The sequence below is a fragment of the Protomyctophum parallelum genome (assembly GCF_964188405.1).
Source record: "Protomyctophum parallelum genome assembly, chromosome: 1".
Taxonomy (NCBI): Eukaryota; Metazoa; Chordata; class Actinopteri; order Myctophiformes; family Myctophidae; genus Protomyctophum; species Protomyctophum parallelum.
The window spans coordinates 81,947,057-81,966,818 of record NC_139697.1 but is presented as its reverse complement, the minus strand read 5'-3'; the positions used below and the strand labels follow the sequence as shown (position 1 = coordinate 81,966,818).

At 43.0% G+C, this 19,762-nt stretch overlaps 1 protein-coding gene across 1 annotated transcript in view; it reads left to right on the top strand.

The window, feature by feature from the left end:
* The window catches only part of myo7ab (myosin VIIAb), a gene marked incomplete at its 5' end in the record, with an annotated part of 55,442 nt that overhangs the window by 25,535 nt on the left and 10,145 nt on the right, over positions 1 to 19,762 (top strand). Inside the window, 11 exons of the mRNA XM_083760124.1 lie at positions 186 to 312; positions 1,054 to 1,173; positions 1,299 to 1,472; positions 1,862 to 2,089; positions 2,261 to 2,431; positions 2,780 to 2,897; positions 13,498 to 13,624; positions 14,494 to 14,663; positions 15,642 to 15,829; positions 17,652 to 17,776; positions 19,497 to 19,657. Of these exons, the coding sequence (XP_083616250.1) occupies positions 186 to 312; positions 1,054 to 1,173; positions 1,299 to 1,472; positions 1,862 to 2,089; positions 2,261 to 2,431; positions 2,780 to 2,897; positions 13,498 to 13,624; positions 14,494 to 14,663; positions 15,642 to 15,829; positions 17,652 to 17,776; positions 19,497 to 19,657 (1,709 nt within the window). The remainder of the gene's footprint in view (positions 1 to 185; positions 313 to 1,053; positions 1,174 to 1,298; positions 1,473 to 1,861; positions 2,090 to 2,260; positions 2,432 to 2,779; positions 2,898 to 13,497; positions 13,625 to 14,493; positions 14,664 to 15,641; positions 15,830 to 17,651; positions 17,777 to 19,496; positions 19,658 to 19,762) is intronic.

Here is a 19,762-nt window from a genome sequence, read left to right as displayed (position 1 = left end):
ACAGTAAAACACTGACTTTGCAACTTGTCCACAACTTGTCTGTTCAAAACAATGGGTCAATATCACAATATTGGGAGGACAATACAATAATAATAAAAAATAGGAAGTATAACGATATTGATATATTGGCACACCCCTAATTTATAACTGTTGCCTGCTGCATGTGATCTGTCTGTTTCTCACAGGGATGAGATCTACTGCCAGATCTGTAAGCAGCTCACTCAGAATCCATCCAAGAGCAGCCATGCCCGTGGCTGGATCCTGCTCTCCCTCTGTGTGGGCTGCTTCGCACCCTCTGAAAAGTTTGTCAAGGTGAGTAGCCATAAACTCAGATAATGATTATTTAGAATGTTTGTCTCCAAGGAAGATGCCTTAGTGCTTAGTTGGTTGACATCTCTCTCTCTGCTCTCCTTTAACCCCTATATTTCATTAACTCATGGGATCCCTCAGGGGTCTATCCCCCCCCCCCCCCCCCCCCCACACACACACACACACGACGAAACTCCAACAAAATAGCTGATCTACAAGCTCACTCACGATACCTATTGCATTTCATCAGCTTGATGTAACGTTTGAGGCTCTTTTTGTTGTCAAAGTTAAACGTTAAGGCCTATTTATTCATAGTCCAGTTTTCGATGAATAAAACTACAACATGACGTCACGCTATACGGTGGTCACGGGTAGATTTAGATTATTATTAGAAAACATACATAACCACTATACTATACTATATACTATACACATTTCGGCCATTTGAAAATAGCCACCATCGCAGCGCATTGTGAGCTTATAGATCTGCTATTTTCAAAAGATTTGTATTCATTTGAAAACATGAAACGGGATATTCTGCATAGGGAGTACATTTTACTTTTGGTACTTTAAGTCATTTTTGATGCAGATACTTTTGCAACTTTTACTTGAGTACATTTTGAATACGGGACCTCTACTTGTAACAGAGTACGTCTACATTGCAGTATTGACACTTTTACTTAAGTAAAGCATTTGAGTACTTTTTCCACCACTGTTCAATGGTTGTCAACTTGTTTGGTGCAGTATTTGCGGACCTTCATGCACGGTGGCCCTCCGGGCTACGCTCCGTACTGTGAGGAGAGGCTGAGGAGGACGTTCGTCAACCGTACCAGGACCCAGCCTCCGTCCTGGCTGGAGCTGCAGGTACTGTACATCAGTGTTTCCAAAAAAAGGACCCCCAAATTTAGCCCGCAGTCCCCCATTTGAAGAGATATGTCAGGGACGACGCATCCTCCACAGATACTTTATCATGTGTTTTTCTCTGCCAGGCTACTAAGTCTAAGAAGCCCATCATGTTACCGGTGACGTTTATGGACGGCACCACCAAAACGCTGCTGACAGACTCTGCCACCACAGCCAGTGAACTGTGCAATGCTCTGGCAGACAAGATCAGCCTCCGTGACCGCTTTGGATTCTCTCTATACATCGCCCTGTTTGACAAGGTATGAAGCCTGATATACACACTCATGTTGCCAGTGGTGTAAAGCAGTGGTTCCCAAATGTGGTTATAATCAAGAGTGTGCAAATGGGGCATTGGTGGTTGCATTTGTACACTCAGAGTTATGGTGGTCCTAATACATGGGGTTCTCAAAGATGGCCCTATATCAGCTATTTTCAAAACATCTTGACATTCTTTGAAAATGTCTGAATAAATTATGTTTGAAAATGTTAACGCCACAAATCTTGCATGGGGGATTTTGGCACAAAACATTTTCAAATGGGGGCCCGTGGCCAAATACACATTAATTTAGGGGTCCTTGACATGACGGTTTGAGAACCACTGAAGTAGGGCATAGAGAAAATGGACAACACCTCTGCCCTGTGCCACTAGGTGTCGTCTCTGGGCAGCGGCACTGACCATGTGATGGACGCCGTGTCCCAGTGCGAGCAGTACGCCAAGGAGCAGGGCGCCCAGGAGAGGAACGCCCCCTGGAGGCTGTTCTTCAGGAAGGAGATCTTCACGCCATGGCACTGCCCCGCCGAGGACACCGTGGCCACCAACCTCATCTACCAGCAGGTCGTCCGAGGGGTCAAGTTTGGAGAGTACCGCTGTGAACGGGTAAGCAATGACTCCATGGTGTTGGCTGGTGGAAGAGGGCGGAGGAGGAGGAGGAGGAGGAGTGGGTGTTTTTTGCCTGGCAGAGATTTCCTGCTGAGCGTCAGGCTAATAAAATAACAATGGTTTTCGAACCATGGTTACTGAAGTAACCTCCAGTCGTGTGTTTCTCAGGAGGAGGACCTTTCCGAGTTGGCCTCTCAGCAGTACTACGTGGACTATGGTTGTGAGATGCTGCAGGCACGCCTGCTCACTCTCATCCCCTCCTACATCCCAGACAGAGAGATCACCTCGGCCAGGCCTGCTGAGAAGTGGGCCCAGCTCATCGTCAACACCCACAAAAAGGTATGTCTGTTGTATTTGTTTGTAAAATGGAAATAGCAAATGGAAATATATTATTTAAGATAAAGACCTGCTTTGCTTTGGAGCAAATAGGTTCTCGACCTGGGGTCTAGGGGACCCCCAGGGGCCCTTGAAGGGGTTCCAGGGGGGGGTTACAGGATTTTACCGTTTAGCTTTGCTACAGCATGTCTGGGTAAAACACGTTTGCAAGCATGTTAACAAAATAAGCAATAGATCAGCATGTAATTTGCTCCTTTTATGTATTTGTAGTAGGCCTATAGAGTATACTTACACTGGAAATCTGGGTTTTCATTGTGTACTGTAGCTGTAACATTTTCTCCAATGAATCAGGGAGTGTACACCAAGAAGAGGTTGGACAGACAGAAGGTGAAGGAGGACATTGTGGACTTTGCTCGTTTCAAGTGGCCTTTACTCTTCTCACGTTTCTACGAAGCCTTCAAATTCTCAGGTGAGTCAAACTGAGGTGCTTAGTTGGTAGGCTGTTAAGCACTTATACATGAATGAATAGTTTAGTGGGGGAACACCCCTTCCCCACTGCTAAATCCCCAAACAGTGTATTTAGAAAGATCGAACGAAAATGGAGCCCATAGTGCCTATACCCTATTTTATCTTATTATTTTCTTTCATTAAATGAAAGAAAAATCTGGGAACAGTTGTTGTAAGTATGCAGATTCGAAGCAATTTCTGTTGTGTTTACAAGGCAAATAAAACAGTTTTCTGAGCTACTATATCTTAGAATTGTAGCATATTATTTTTAATAAAGAGCAAGTTGCTTCATAATATTCAGATCTATTTATTATTCTTATGGCTCTCTTCTGTAATATAACAAGACCTATACCACTTTTCTGGATCTGGGCCCACATGAAAATCTTGAAAGTGTACGTGGCCCACCCATCTGACCACTAAAGGGGTATCGGCTGCCGTGTTAAATGGTCAAATGGGTTGGCTGCATGCATTTTCAGACAGTACGTTTTTTTTAAAGATTTGTTTTGGGCTTTTTGCCTTTATTGATAATTATTAGTGAATTTATTCATGTAGCCCAGTGGTTATTTCATGCCCTTAGCCTTATTCTAATATTCTAATACATAATACAAGTCAACAGTTGACTAAGTTAAAAATGTATGCCTTTAATCAAAAGTTGTCTGTTATAAATAGATCTCTAAATAAATAGGTTTTAGTAGGCTACAGGACTTATGTTGAAAAACGAAGCATGCCGTTCATAGCAGTTAAAGGGTAAAATGCATAGGAGAGACTGTGGAAAAAACCCAATAACGAGGTGCAATGTTAAACAGGTGTGTTCCAGGGTTAATGAGTTTACTGAGCCAAGAGTAAATTAGACAGTTAACCAGGTACTGGAGTTCTTCATTCTGATTGGTGTGTGTGATCAAGTGATGTGTTCTGATTGGGGGTTTCTCAATTAGGTGAAGTGGGGAGGAGAGAGAATAGGGAAGGAGTGAAAAAGTACTGAACAGTGTGAGGAAGAGAGTGTAAGACCTGACACAGGTTGACATGACACAGAAGTGAAGTGGAAGTTTTCTGATAGTTTGATGCACAGTGCATGATTCTTGTGTTTGTTTTGTTTGAGTGAATTATAAGAAGTCTTAAGTGAGTGGTAAAGTAACATGTGCTTGGACTGAGTGAAGAAAGCGTGTAGTTTCTCAACAAGGGGAGACTTTGGCTCATTCTAAAAGACTGTGTTTTGGAGTGTGTTCCTGACGAGGATTCGACGTTCCTGCAGTCTGCTCGGTTTCATCACATCTCACCATCTCACGAACTGTTCTACAGATCTGACAAAGAACTGTGAGTAGGACTTTTGCTGTTGCTCCTCAACAAGGACTGAGGAGTAAATCATCTGACAATTAAAGAACTGTGAGTAGGACTTTTGCTGTTGCTCATCCGGAAGGACTGAGGAGTACCTAACGAACCTGGCAACCCGGCTGTGCAGACGCTCACACGACGCTCTGTCACACAGTGACTTTTTTAACGCTTTTTAACAGTTTCCACTAAACTATTTTATACCAAATTTCTGGATTCTAGCCCGGGGACCTATCTCTTTGTATCAAACTTACAATCCCAGCGATCAGCACTGCTGATCATTCAGTTTTACTCAAACTATCGGACTGTTATTGCTGCCTGCTAGCTGGCGGAGGTTTGCTTGTAGCCTTGGTGCCAGCTAGTTTTGGTGGTTTGTTTAGCTGGCTCTTTTTTTTTAGCCTAGATGCTAACACTCTATTGGATTATTACTCACCGCTCCTAGTTGTGAGCCCACGAGAGAGTTTTTTGGTCCTATCTCACTGTCACCATAATCCAAGATGATGCCTCCCAGGATGGAGGAAATGGTTGCCATCAAGAATGAGCTCCGCTCCATATCGAACCTTGTAAATGATCTTCTCCTGCGACAATCGCTCCTCCAGGACCGCCTGAGGTCAATGAAGGCTCCGGGAGCCGGCGCTGTGCCCCGTGCACCCGCTGCGGCTGCCGCTGTGCCGGGAGTCAGTGCTTCGGGGACCGGAAAGCGAAAGCCGGGGCCCGTATGCGCTGATCCCTGGTCCTCGGTGGTCAAGGGAAAGCACCGGAGGCAGGCGTTTCCCCTCTTCGACCCATCAGGATCAGAGGCTTGCAGCATGGCTGAACTGTTCCCGTGCTCCAACACCTTCACACCGCTGTCGGCTATGGCAAACCCTTATAGGAATCCTCATCGCACAGGCTCGTTGTCGCGTCCAGCGAAACGCAACTTCCCAGATTCCTCCTCGGACTCCTCGACCCGTTCTCTTACCTCGACTCCCAAACTTACATACAACGGCGGGGAAGGTAAGCGTCCCCGTCGTTTTTCACCCAGTATTACCAGGACTGCTGCTTCCCTATCAGCCATACACCCAGCGCGAGGTGACGCGACCACTGCACCTGGCCGAGTGCACTCACCTCCCCCCCCGCACTCATCAAGTCCAGCTGTGTCCCCGTCACTCCACACTCGCTCAGCTGCTTCGATCTCCACTAATGATACGCACCACCCCCTTTCCCCCCCAGTGGAGTACATACTTTTGGGTGACTCACTTATTCGAGGAGTATCGATCTCTAACTGTATCACATATTCCTATTCAGGTGCCAAGATCATTGACTTGATCACATACATTCCCAACATTCTTCAACGCCACCGCTCCGCCCACACAATCATCATCAACGTAGGCACAAATTACATCAGGCAGAGACTTTCTGCTAAGATGCAGATGGACTATGAGGCACTAGCAGATGCTCTCATTAATACAGAGAAATCTATTATATTTTCAGGATTAATTCCCACCCTCATGAAGGGCCCCGAAAATTTCAGCCGCATTTTATCTGCTGACAACTGGCTGCGCAATTTCTGTCTAGCCTGCGGCCACGGCTACATCAGCAACTTTGATACATTCTGGAAAACCCCATCACTGTACCGTGACCTAGTCCACCTTAACCGCACAGGTATTCAGCTATTGACAGATAACATTTCCCACCACATCTCAACCGTATGACGCCACCTGATCTCCACTATCCACTATCCAGCTTACTAGCCCCCTCTATGTGAAACCCCCATGCATCGTGCTTGGACCTACAACCACATCACATCACATCACATCACAGCTCTTATTGCGAACGCAATGAGCCACTTAGTAGGCCTATGACAGCAAGGGCTGAATGTCTGTGTGTCACGCTGTTACACCACCCGCCCGCCACCAGAGGGCGCAGCTAGACAGCAAGGGCTGACGCAGCTAGACAGCAAGGGCTGAATGTCTGTGTGTCCCGCTGTTACACCACCCGCCGCTGCTTAACAACGACACTGTCTGTAACTTGCTCGCTGTTACACCACCCGCCGCTGCTTAACAACGACACTGTCTGTAACTTGCTGTACTAGGCCCAACATAAAAATAATACTGTCACAACGACACTGTCTGTAACTAGGCTATGTGTACTAGTGTGTGCATATGGGCTAACGTTAGCTAAGCAGTCACAGTCCTGTTTACTGCTGCTCAACAACGACACACCAGAGGGCGCAGCTAGACAGCAAGGGCTGAATGTCTGTGTCCCGCTGTTACACCACCCGCCGCTGCTTAACAACGACACTGAATGTCTGTGTGTCCCGCTGTTACACCACCCGCCGCTGCTTAACAACGACACTGTCTGTAACTTGCTCGCTGTTACACCACCCGCCGCTGCTTAACACATTGATTGCTAACTTTTGAAATTCTACTCAGGATTGCTTCTGCTAAGCGATTAACATTGGACTTTTTAACTTTTTAGGGGCCCACAGCGAGGGGCCTCTTATAGCACATCGCACATTGCATAAATCAAAAGGAAGCCAAACTAGTCCACTTCAATTTAAAAAAAAAAATATGATTCTACCATCTTCCATTCTGGAGATATTGACCTTTTTCTAAAACCTGCTTTTCACTGCACGCTGCTCTTTTGAAAAAACAGCAGAGATATGGAAGGTTGAAGTTGACAGACATTGACAGACAGATATAAAAATGAACACAAATAATATCATATACATACTACACACTGAATGAAAGCCCTGAATGTCTACTTTTAGGAGGAAAACAAATACACATGGTCCCATGTATAGTTTGTCAGTAATTGGCTGTTGAATGCAGCTTGCGCCCACCAGAGAGGAATTCAGAAAATGCATGGACCTGAAGAACCATTATTCACAAAATAAGGCCTATAGCGACATGTACATACTATATACCGTATGAAACAGAAGACTCTCTGCTTTCATAAGAAAAATACTTCTACTGTAATAATAATACAAATCACACCCCTGTGAAGTGAGCAGTGCAATGTTGCACAACATTGCACTGCTCACTTCACATGGGTGTGATTTTTATTATTATTACAGTAGAAGTATTTTTCTTATGAAAGCAGAGAGTCTTCTGTTTCATACGGTATATAGTATGTACATGTCGCTATAGGCCTTATTTTGTGAATAATGGTTCTTCAGGTCCATGCATTTTCTGAAATCCTCAGAGTATTTTAGACAAGACAAGGAACTGACAACTAAATATTCACAAAATAAGGCCTATACATACTATATACCGTATGAAACAGAAGACTCTCTGCTTTCATAAGAAAAATACTTCTACTGTAATAATAATGAAAATCACACCCCTGTGAAGTGAGCAGTGCAATGTTGCACTGCTCACTTCACAACATTGCACTGCTCACTTCACATGGGTGTGATTTTTATTATTATTACAGTATTAGTTTTTTTCTTATGAAAGCAGAGAGTCTTCTGTTTCATACGGTATTATAGTATGTACATGTCGCTATATGCCTTATTTTGTGAATAATAGTTCTATAGGTCCATGCTTTCTCTAATCAGACCAGTGTGTGTCCAGTGGAAACCTCGTATGAATCTGATCTCAGGTCAGAATGGGCTAAAGTTCTCTCTGAAAAAGAGAATTTTATAAATGAAATGGATTCAATAGTCTAGTATTGACAAACAGTATGGGATATGTGTATTTTATTTGTTTTCCTCCTAAAATTAGACATTTAGGGCTTTCATTCAGTGTGTAGTATGTATATGATAATTTATTTATGTTTATATCTGCCTGTCATGATAACGTCATGATGATGATGATTCTATGCACATATGTGATCATTGTCTCAGTAAACAAAATCAACAGATCGTTTGATAGCATAACAGTGACTTGAGAGGTTGACATGTCTGGACATGAACCACAGGAGCGACTCAACTCGCAGTGGGGGGGGGGGGTTCCACGACATGTCTGGACATGAACCACAGGAGCGATAAGCGTAGCCAGGCTGGCTGTGATTTCGACAAAATGACAGACAACACGATGGCTTCCGCAGCTTAGGATTGTATTAGTTATCCATTACAAACGGGTCGATTACGTCCCAGACGCCTTATCACTGCAATTGGCTGGCGAAGGCGCTATGGCGATTATGGTGATCAACTGCCGAGAATCTTTTTTCCGAGAATGAGAGTAGCATTGCAAACTGCAAAACGATCGATCGCAACTCGCAGTGTGGGGGGGGTTCCACGGTGTGATATCTGCTAGCCTAGTATACTGCTTCTTTGTCCAAACATGGCTGACGCGACGGCGAAAAAAAGACAGTTGGTCAGATGTATACTGCTTCTCCTATGGCGGTCCTTCGAGAATACGTCATTCGTTTCGCGTATACCTGTGCGTGAAATGGCGATCGACCGTTGGAGATTATTCTTGGTTTATATACGGGTTTATATTTCCGAGAATGAGGCGGCAGACCGGTGAGTTGTCGTTGGAAAGAATTAGAGAGGGCTGTGTCGAGTGGATCTGTGTGAATGAGTGGGGGGGGGGGGAAGAAACTGTAATGCGATGGAGAGATGCCTCGGGAGAAACCATGTAGAAACAGGAGGGGAAGGGTAATCGAGTGTATTCACAAATTTCACACACACTAGAAAATGGGTAGCTCCATTTTAGATCCCCTGATCTGCGTTGGTCTATGCCGTGTGCAGGACGGCGATGCCGCCTCCCCAGTACGTCGTAATGGATACGGCATGCCTGGAATGTGGTTAGACCAGGCCTCTTTTCAGGAGGTGGGGGGCTTTAAACTCCCGGATCTCACAGCGGATCTTTCTGGAGATGATCAGTGTTACATTATGTGTTGTCCGGGCGTCAGAGAAGTTGATGTACAGTATACAGTAAAAACACCAATAAAACGCTTTAGAGCGTGATGCGCAGACGGCGCTCGAGATTAATAAAACGCTTTAGAGCGTTTTGCGCAATCGATGAGTTAACAACGACACTATATATATATATATATTATATATATATATATATTATGGGGTTAGCGGTGCTGAGCCTTCTCGTGGCGGCCCTGTTTTCACTAATTTCACAGTACCACACACTTCTCACTAATTCGTAATTTATTCTAATTGTTATTGCAATTTACGATCTGCGTTCGCTTCCCGCGTTCTCGCGTCTTACTTGTTAGTAACACAACATGCCCCCTGCCCATCACCGTTCTCATCATTCCACTCCATTCATTTTAATTTCCACTCCACGTACAGTCATTCCATCAAACCTTAGTCTCATTAATATTCCCTGTAGACCCAAGACTCCTCCCACTAAATGTGATAACAAGCTTAACCTTGCCTTGTTTAACATCAGGTCACTAACAAATAAGTCCTCCTCTGTAAATGATATAATCTGTAAAGAGAAGCTAGATATAATCTTTCTAACAGAGACATGGCTTGGCTCGGATGGAGCTTTTCTCCTAGCGCCAGCCTGTCCCCCAAACTACAGTTTCATTCACTCTGTTCGCGAGGCTAAGAAAGGAGGTGGACTGGCAATATTTTTTTCAGACACATTAAAATTCAAGGCTCTGACCCTGGGCAGCTTTACATCCTTTGAATACCAGGCCACTATATTACTTGGTAAATCCTCTATGCCAATGATTAGCATTTATCGCCCGCCAAAATGCAGTAAAGCAATATTTCTAACAGAAATATCAGAACTTTTATCTATCTGCTCCACTAACTATGACAGAACTCTTATCTCAGGTGATCTTAATCTGCACCTGGATGATGCTACAGATGCTGTGGCTATGGGTTTCTTAGAGTTATTGCACTCCTTTGAGTTTATCCAACATGTTGTTGGGCCTACACATAAACATGGGCACACTCTGGACCTGGTGATTTCTAGAGGGATGAACATCACTGTGGAAAGGACTATTGAAAGGCCTGAGCTATCAGACCACTATTTGCTGTGTTTTAATATGACTGTCTCTGATCTAGAGGAAAACATCACTGAATATACCATAACAAAGCGTTTTTTTAGCTCTTCTGCAGCTGACGAGTTCCCTCGTCATCTGGGCCCCCCCCTGCCTGATACTCCCCCAGTAAATGATATGGTTCAAATTTGTAATCTTAAACTAGAGTCAGCTCTTGATATAGTGGCTCCTTTGAAAACAAAAAAGAAACATAACACCAGAGTGACGCCCTGGCTAAATGAGCATACACGCTCACTGAAGCAAGAATGTCGTAGAGCTGAGCGAGCTTGGAGAAAAAATAAACTCACCACCCACCTAGAGATTCTTAAAAAGTCAACAGTCGCCTATAACAAAGCCCTGCGTCTAGCAAGGCAGGCATATTTCTCTGGCATTATTAACGAGAACAAGAAAAATGCCAGAGTCCTATTCTCTACCATTGATCGACTTTTAAACCCCCCCCAGTCCTACAAGCAGTCATTCCCGGCCTCTAAAGCTAAGTGTAATGAGTTTGCATGCTTTTTTTATAACAAAATCTTTAACATTAGAGCTGATATTTTGAATGGTGCTGTTGCTTGTGCAAACCTTCAAACAGCAGCTAACGGTCCCAGGGTAGATCTCTCCAGGGGGAGCCTATTATCGTTTTGCGCAATTGATGAAGACGAACTCCGCAAAACCATATCACAGATGACATCTTCCTCCTGTTCATTGGATACAATTCCCACCACCTTTCTCAAAGAGGTCTTAGACAGTGTGATTGGAGATATCCTAAAAATTGTAAACAGCTCTCTACAATCAGGCGTCTTCCCAGACTCACTGAAGACGGCCGTAGTTAGGCCCCTACTAAAGAAACATAATCTGGATCCCTCTGTTTTGGGTAACTATCGACCCATTTCAAATCTACCCTTTCTGGGCAAGGTTTTAGAAAAATGCATCTCTCATCAATTGGATGTATTTCTACAGAACAATAATGTGCACAACAAATTCCAATCTGGCTTTAGGAAAAGTCACAGCACAGAAACAGCACTTGTAAAAGTAATGAATGATCTTAGGGTGTCTGCTGACAAGAAACATGTATCCGTTCTCTTACTTCTAGATTTAACGGCTGCATTTGACACGATTGATCATTCAATTTTAATACAGCGTCTGGAGCACTGGATAGGCCTGTGTGGTACGGCCCTGTCCTGGTTCTCCTCCTACCTTTCAAACAGAAGTTACTTTGTCAATCTAGCCGAGTTTGACTCAGACAAACACGTCATCAGTTCTGGTGTCCCACAAGGCTCGATTCTTGGTCCTCTGCTGTTCTCCTTGTACATTCTGCCATTGGGTGAACTCATTACCAATCACGGAGTCAATTTTCATTTCTATGCTGATGATACCCAACTATATCTTTCTGTGGCCCCAGACGATCCCTGTGCTTTAGACCCGCTGTTGACCTGTCTGTCTAGCATCAAATGTTGGATGAGTGAGAACTTTCTCAAGCTAAATGAGGATAAGACAGAAGTTCTCATAATCGGTTCTAGCGAGCAAAAATAATCAATAATTAGCAGACTTTGCAACCTGACTGTAGAAAGTAACAGTACAGTAAAGAACCTGGGGGTTATTATTGATTCTGAATTGAACTTTAATTCACACATTAATCATGTTACCAAGATTGCCTTTTTTCACCTTAGAAATATTGCACGAATCAGAGCCTATTTGTCCTTGGAAGATGCAAAAACGCTAATCCACGCCTTTGTTTTTTCTCGGCTTGACTACTGCAATGCACTCTTTTCAGGACTCCCTAAGAAAACGACTGACAGATTACAACTTGTCCAAAATGCAGCAGCTAGAGTTTTAACTAGAACTAAGATGAGAGAACATAATTTTATTACTCCAGTTTTGGCATCACTGCACTGGCTTCCGGTTGTTTTTAGGATTGACTTTAAAATTTTGTTACTTGTCTATAAAGCTCTCAATGGTCTCGCACCTCCGTACCTCCGTGACTGCCTACCTAGATATGTCCCTAGCCGCCCCCTCAGGTCCTCCAATGCTGGCCTACTTGAAGTGCCTAAAAGAATGTGCACAAAAAAGTATGGTGAGGCAGCTTTTTGCTTCTATGGCCCAACAGCCTGGAATAAACTTCCATTCGAGCTCAGACACGCACCCTCTGTAGACATTTTTAAATCTCAACTCAAGACTCACCTCTTCACCCTTGCTTTTAGTTGAGTTTTATTTTTATTTTTTTATGTGTTTTTATTTATTTTATGTTCTTATATTCGGTTTTGTTCTCTGCTATTGTTCTATCATTTTAACTACTTGTGTTTTATTGTATTTTATTTTTGTGTCCTGCCCTGTGAAGCACTTTGAGCTGCATTTATGTATGAAAAGTGCTATACAAATAAAGTTTATTATTATTATTAAATCATCATCACCCCACCATCACCACGATCAGGCCTGCAACTTTTGGTTTGTGTGTGTGCGCGTGTGTATGAGTGTGGGCCCACTGTGTGTTTAGATTAGGTTTTTGTATTTTGTATCTGCTATTTAGCAATAGTAATCTGATTTTGGTTAAAGCCATGTAAAAGGGAGTTTGTACAGGTTTGTCTTACAGGTTTTGAGAGTTGGTCAATTGTCAATTGTAACTTTTCAGTGTGAAGGTAATTAAGGGACTCTACATCAGGTAGAGTTTATTTGTTTCAACTGGTTTAAAGGCTTGTGCCTATTTGGTTATATTACAAGGCTTACATGGCCTAGTGTTGGTTCATTCTAAAAAGGGTTTACCATTATTGTGTTGTATTGTCTACTGTATTGTATATTTCATGTTTTATTATTTTCTTTAACATTTAAAAAGGGTTCTACACATTTGTAAAAACAAATAACCTTATTAACCCTATCAGTAAATCTGGTTTACATTTAAAGTGTGGTCTGGTATATTTCTTTAAAATAGGTATATTGAGCTTGTAGATCTGCTAGTTTGCAGTTAAAGTCAAGTTAATCAGCCTTGTGGTTTATTCTATAAATACAGGGTTATACAGAGGTTAAGTTAACGAACTCAAACACCCCGTTATTCCCTTTAAGACGGCACCGGGGTGCTACATTCATTTTAATGTAATTTCAATGTTATATTATCAATAAAATCGTAGTATTTTGCCAATTATTTGACAACCCCGTCGCGGCCCACCAGGTTGGGAATTGTTGCTGTATATTGACGTGTTCCAACCAGGGGCGGTCAGTCAAATCATCGTTTATTGTTCAACTGCTCTCTTTTTGCTGTTGCTGATGAATGGATGCTGTGTTGTGACTGTCTGTGCCACGTACAGGTCCCAGTCTGCCCAAGAACGACGTGATAGTGGCAGTGAACTGGACCGGCGTTTACTTTGTGGACGAACAGGAGCAGGTTCTTCTGGAACTCTCTTTCCCAGAACTCACTGCTGTGTCCAGCAGCAGGTACAGTATACAATGTTCCACATAATCATCACTGAAGAAAATACAATATTTGCCTCTGAGATGTAGTGGAGTAGAAGTACCTAAAAGTATAGGAAATTGGAAATACTCAAGTAAAGTACAAATACCTCAAAATTGTACTCGCAGTAAGTAAATGTACTTAGTTACTATCCACCACTGGAAGCAACAGTCACAATGAAAGTGTTTATTTGCTACAGTAGATAGATACATACCGTACAGTATATGAAATAAAATACATACATGCAATAGATATGTAACCATTCACGCTACTCGCGATACGATAAAGACATATTTATTTTCCAGACAAAAAATATATTTTTTCTCATTATTTTTCTTACACAAATCCAGTATTTTCTTTCTTATTCTGTATGTGCGTGACATCATCATCGTACCCGGACGTTATGCGGGAACGCCTAATGAGTGGCAAAAACTACTTTCTGGCTTTGACAGCCCATATACATCCAAACAGAAAAAGTCTATTTGATTGCATTAAACGACATTAAACTCTCTTTGTCACTCACGTTATGCATGAGCATACAGTACCCTCTATACAGTAGCAAATGGCTGAAAACAATTCTTTATCAATTCTCTTACAAAGATCCTGTATTTTCTTTTTCTTTACACGCCGTCTGCCGTTTTATCACAGTCGCTCTGGATTAAGAGTGTCTGCTAAATTGTAAATTGTATCATGATTCAAATTGCGATTAAACCGCGATTTTAATCGATATATCGTTACATGTCTACATGCAAACACTATAGATACCGTAGCTAAACGTGTGCATGCTGTGTGGTATAGAAACAGGTATTGGATGATTGAATTACATATCGTAACACCATTACTGTCCTTCTAGAGGGGGCAAACTCCAGGGCCAGAGTTTTACCCTGGCCACCGTGAAGGGAGATGAATACACCTTCACCTCCAACAACGCAGAGGACATCCGGGACCTTGTGGTGGCATTCCTAGAGGGTCTGAGGAAGAGGTCAAAGTACGTGGTGGCTCTGACGGACTGCCCCAACCCTGGTGAGATTTGCGGATCATTTCATTGAATAAATACAAGGGCAACCTTTGTGAGTTAGCTGCCATCCAAAGGTTAAATATAATTTGAAGAGCTGGGCCAACCCTGGTACACTGTGATGTAAGATTTAAATCAGCAGGTTGGCCTAGTGCTTTGTTTGCGGAACTGAGCCTGACTCTATCCAGAGAACAGAAAAAATATTCACCATTCACCATTGCTACCCCAATCGATTCGTTTTTTTATTTGAAAGCCTGTCCAGTAAATAAAAATCACACCTGTGTGAAGTGAGGGGCGCATACATCATCTCATGAACAACTGAATTTATGTGATTGGTTAGACGATTTCCTCGTCTACATATGATGTAAATTCTCCCTGTCAATGGCATTTAATGTTTGTGTTGCCACAAATTTACGTCATATTTGAGAATATTGAGACGTGTGGGGACAAAAGCTCTATATAGGAGCGCCCCTCAAATATCACACCCGTGTGAATTGAGGGGCGCTCTTATCTTCATACGTCATCATACATCTCATTCTGGCCAATCACAATTTGCGTCCTCACTTTTGTCTTCAATGTTTGTGTTTACACACTTGTTGACCCTCAATGCTGGACATAAAAACCTGAGGGTACATCATTCAAATGTGTAATTGAGGAGGTTTAGGGAAAACATAACAATATCAAATAATAAAAAGCTTCATTTTGAAAAACATATTACAAAAACATATATTTACCTGTATAGTAGAGATACAGATATGGGATTATGGTAACGGGACCTATCTCCTAGCCCGGTAATAACCACCCAAATGCCGTAACAGTCAATCTGTACTTAAAAAATTACTTTTTGGGACAAGAGGGGTACTTGGGAATTTACCAGACTACCCATAATGGTTACTGTATACACAATATATCATTTCAGCAGAGGTAAAAAACTGTCCTTGAAGCACAATATTTTTATGGCACATATTTTTGTCCTCTGTTACCAGAGGGAGAATCCACGTTCCTCAGCTTCTCCAAGGGTGATCTGATTATTCTGGATGAGCACACTGGGGAGCATGTGATGAACTCAGGCTGGGCTCACGGCCTCAATGACAGGACCAAGAAGAGAGGGGACTTCCCCGCTGACTGTGTCTATGTGCTGCCAAGCATCACCAGGCCGCAGTATGACATAGTGGTGAGTGTATGTATGAGCTCTGGGTTGAAAACGTTAAATCCATAGTATATACAGAAAAGGACCAACCCCCAACCCTGAACGAGGGCAATCTAGAGGTGTACAGTGCATAGTTAAACTGAATCAATCTAGATGTGTACAGTGCATAGTTAAACTGAATGCAGGATGACCACCATGGCCACCTTTCTTTTTTTCTTTTTTCTTTTAAAACTTTTTTACAAGACACCAGAAGGTTGGTTTCAACTTCCTGGATGCTTGACTGTTGCCTCCAATGATTCCTTTTATCTCGCTGAGCTGAGCGATCAAACTGCCTCTAGATATCTCTCATGACAGCTTCACCGTGTGCCTTCAAGGGGCCTGATAGACATGTTGACCGCACTTGTTTCAAGCCACACACAGATCAGAATCCATATTGCATGGACTGCTCCTCATGCAGTCCACCTCCCCTTTTCAGATTTTTCACCTGTTTATTGGAGAGCTCCAGCTCAATGGTAATGTTCGTAATGAGGAATCATGTTTAATAATGTTACAAAACTGTGCACAGACAAGAGTCTTGAAGAGATTGCAATAATTCTCCGTTGTCCTCTAGCTGTCCTATATTTATCTTGCCTTGTGGGTGGACGGTGGATGGTGGATGGTGGACGGTGGCCGCTGGACGGTGGACATCATAAACGTAACACGCCCACATATGGAGACTTTCCGGCCGCAATTAAAGCGGCATGGAAACACCTCCAAGTCACAAACGTAACATGCCCGCATTTAATATTATATATCACAATCAACTTTATTGTCACCAGTGTTAAAGGGATATTTCACTTTCAAAACAAGTTTGTGGTCATTTTATCGTCTACTCTGGCTTTTGTGAACACCCCAAACAGTTTCTAAGTTGCTTGATTCAGTATTGATATTCATTTTATTAGACATGCCCCCTTCCTATACAAAGCCACTGTAACTTCTTACTCCATTTTAACCATGATAGATTACATCCTTAATTGGTTCTGGTGACTCTTACTGCCGGCTGCCCTCCTAATGTTTTTTTTGTTTTTTTAATAAATGAAAAACGTAATTGAAAAAAATAAAAGAATCAAAATAATAATGATGATGGTAATAATAAATAAATAAAATAAAAACATTAGATGGACAATATCAGTCACCAGAACCAAGGACGGGTGTTTTCAATGAATCTTTCATGGTTAAAATGGAGTTTGAAGTCACAATGGATTTATGAATATCTCTAAATACTCAGTCAAGCAACTTAAAAACTGTCTGGGGTGTTCCCAAAAGCTTGAGTAGACGATAAAGCAAATTGAAAAATCCCAATAACACTCCACACACTATCCACACTCACGGCTGACCGTAGAATTATATCCCCTACCAGCTTGCCCTCAGAGAAACAACGCACTCCCTCAGTCAGCTGCTAGGAAGGAGTCCCTTTGTAGTGGCATGCTGTGCCCCCACCCCTCATTTTTCCACAATATACCTTTTGCTGCTACTGGAGCTTTTACCATTATGTAATGTATTGTATGTTCTATGTGTCCTCCAAGCCCCTACTGCCATGCTGTTATCAAAAAAATATTCAATCACTCCATATACAGACATGAAAGGGCCACAGACAAATAGACTGGCACTGTAGGCATTTGAAAATGAGTACAGTATGGCATAAACCTTGTGGGACATGCATACCCGCAACTTGCGCATTCCAGACTGGCATTAAACCACACCTTGAGTGGTTCCCGAGTATACTGCCCGACCGGTTGACAACTTGGAATTTTCCAAGTTGTTGTTTTCTTTATTGTTCTTTTCTAACTTGCTCTTTCTGTCCAAGACTCTAGTAAGCATGACCCCTGACCAGAGGAAAAGGTCTGTTGGTTCGTCTCAGCTGGTCCTGACTGACAAGGAAGACATGATCAAACCCTACACCCTGGAAGAGTTCTCCTATGACTACTTCAGGTGACAGTCCTGTTCACAAATAGAATTCCACACATTGAAACACAATCTACAAAAAGAGAGGCGTTAATGGAGAACAAAAGGTTTTGACAAAGATGTGTTTAACACAATCATTATCATGTTAACTGTCTAAAAATCTAATAACCAGACATTGAAACAAACAGACTTAACCGACTTAAAGCGGCACTACCAGTATGTAATTTTTGACCAAACTGTATGGTAATAATATAACTTCAGGTGGTTGTATTTTGTCTCCCTGCTCTTCTATTGAGACATTTAGAATTAGATTGTGTCAAAGGTGAATCTTGACCTGATTGATGGTCAAGATTCAATTAATCCCCTGAGGAAGCAGACAGGTCAAGTTTATTTGTATGTCCCAAGACGGGCAATTCATAATCCAGCAGATAATAAAAACTCTAAAAACACAGTAAACATACATAAACAAGAACAGACAGACTTTGTGTCACAATATCCAGATAATAACAGTTTAGTTATGAAGTGAAAACCATCCTCACACCCACCCCCCTGAAACTAAACAGCAGCTACCTCCTACTCTAGGCTCTATTACCTCAATGGTGAAAAAGGTTACATAGTGCAGCTTTAATCTTGCTCATGTAGTTCAATTGAATAATCGAGAATCAATTTGTCATCCTTTCTTATTATTTCAACAAACACACCGAAACGTTTTAATAGATTTTTTATAATCTACTAAATCGATTAGTCTGTTTACTCTGTTTAACCACCGCAGAAATATTGAAAATGGCTGATTCACAAAAGCTCACAATGCGTGTGAGCCCGTAGATATTTGTCTCTGGGTGGACAGATTCATAATTGGTCATTAATCACGGCCGAGGCTCCCTGCTCAGGCACTCTGAGCATTTTGGTGACATTTAGCCTCACTTTAGCCTCAATATTTTATCGATGTTGGATAAGGTTTCCAGTCTAGAATTCCATGCTGTATTGATGATGCTACCGTTAGGAGAGATAACAGGCAAAAATGACAGTGCCTCTACATTCTCTAATTGGACCCGTAAGGGTCCATTTAGTTTCATTTAACACTCTCAAGAGTTAAAGATCTATAAGGGTCCATTTGGTTACCAACTTTCGCTCAAGGACCACTGGTGGTCCCCGGACCACTGGTTGAGAACCAATGGTGTATAGCTCCTCTCCTCTGCCCCCAGGCCCCCTCCTAAGAGCACTCTGAGGAGAGTCTTACTGTAGCTCCTCTCCTCTGCCTCCAGGCCCCCTCCTAAGAGCACTCTGAGGAGAGTCTTACTGTAGCTCCTCTCCTCTGCCTCCAGGCCCCCTCCTAAGAGCACTCTGAGGAGAGTCTTACTGTAGCTCCTCTCCTCTGCCCCCAGGCCCCCTCCTAAGAGCACTCTGAACAGAGTCTTACTGTAGCTCCTCTCCTCTGCCCCCAGGCCCCCTCCTAAGAGCACTCTGAGGAGAGTCTTACTGTAGCTCCTCTCCTCTGCCCCCAGGCCCCCTCCTAAGAGCACTCTGAGGAGAGTCTTACTGTAGCTCCTCTCCTCTGCCCCCAGGCCCCCTCCTAAGAGCACTCTGAGGAGAGTCTTACTGTAGCTCCTCTCCTCTGCCTCCAGGCCCCCTCCTAAGAGCACTCTGAGGAGAGTCTTACTGTAGCTCCTCTCCTCTGCCTCCAGGACCCCTCCTAAGAGCACTCTGAACAGAGTCTTACTGTATAGCTCCTCTCCTCTGCCTCCAGGCCCCCTCCTAAGAGCACTCTGAGCAGGGTGATGACCATCACCAAGACCATGAAGGGAAAGGAGCACCTGTGGAGCTGCACCAGAGAGCCTCTCAAACAGCCTTTACTCAAGAAGGTCCTGGTCCACGAAGAGCTGGCGCAGGAAGCCTGTTCGGCATTCAGTGATATCCTTTCATATACGTACTGTAAGTGTGTGTTCATTCATTCATTTGAATATTGGTCTTAAAACTTGACCTGAATTCTTTGGTACGAGATACCAGGGTTGT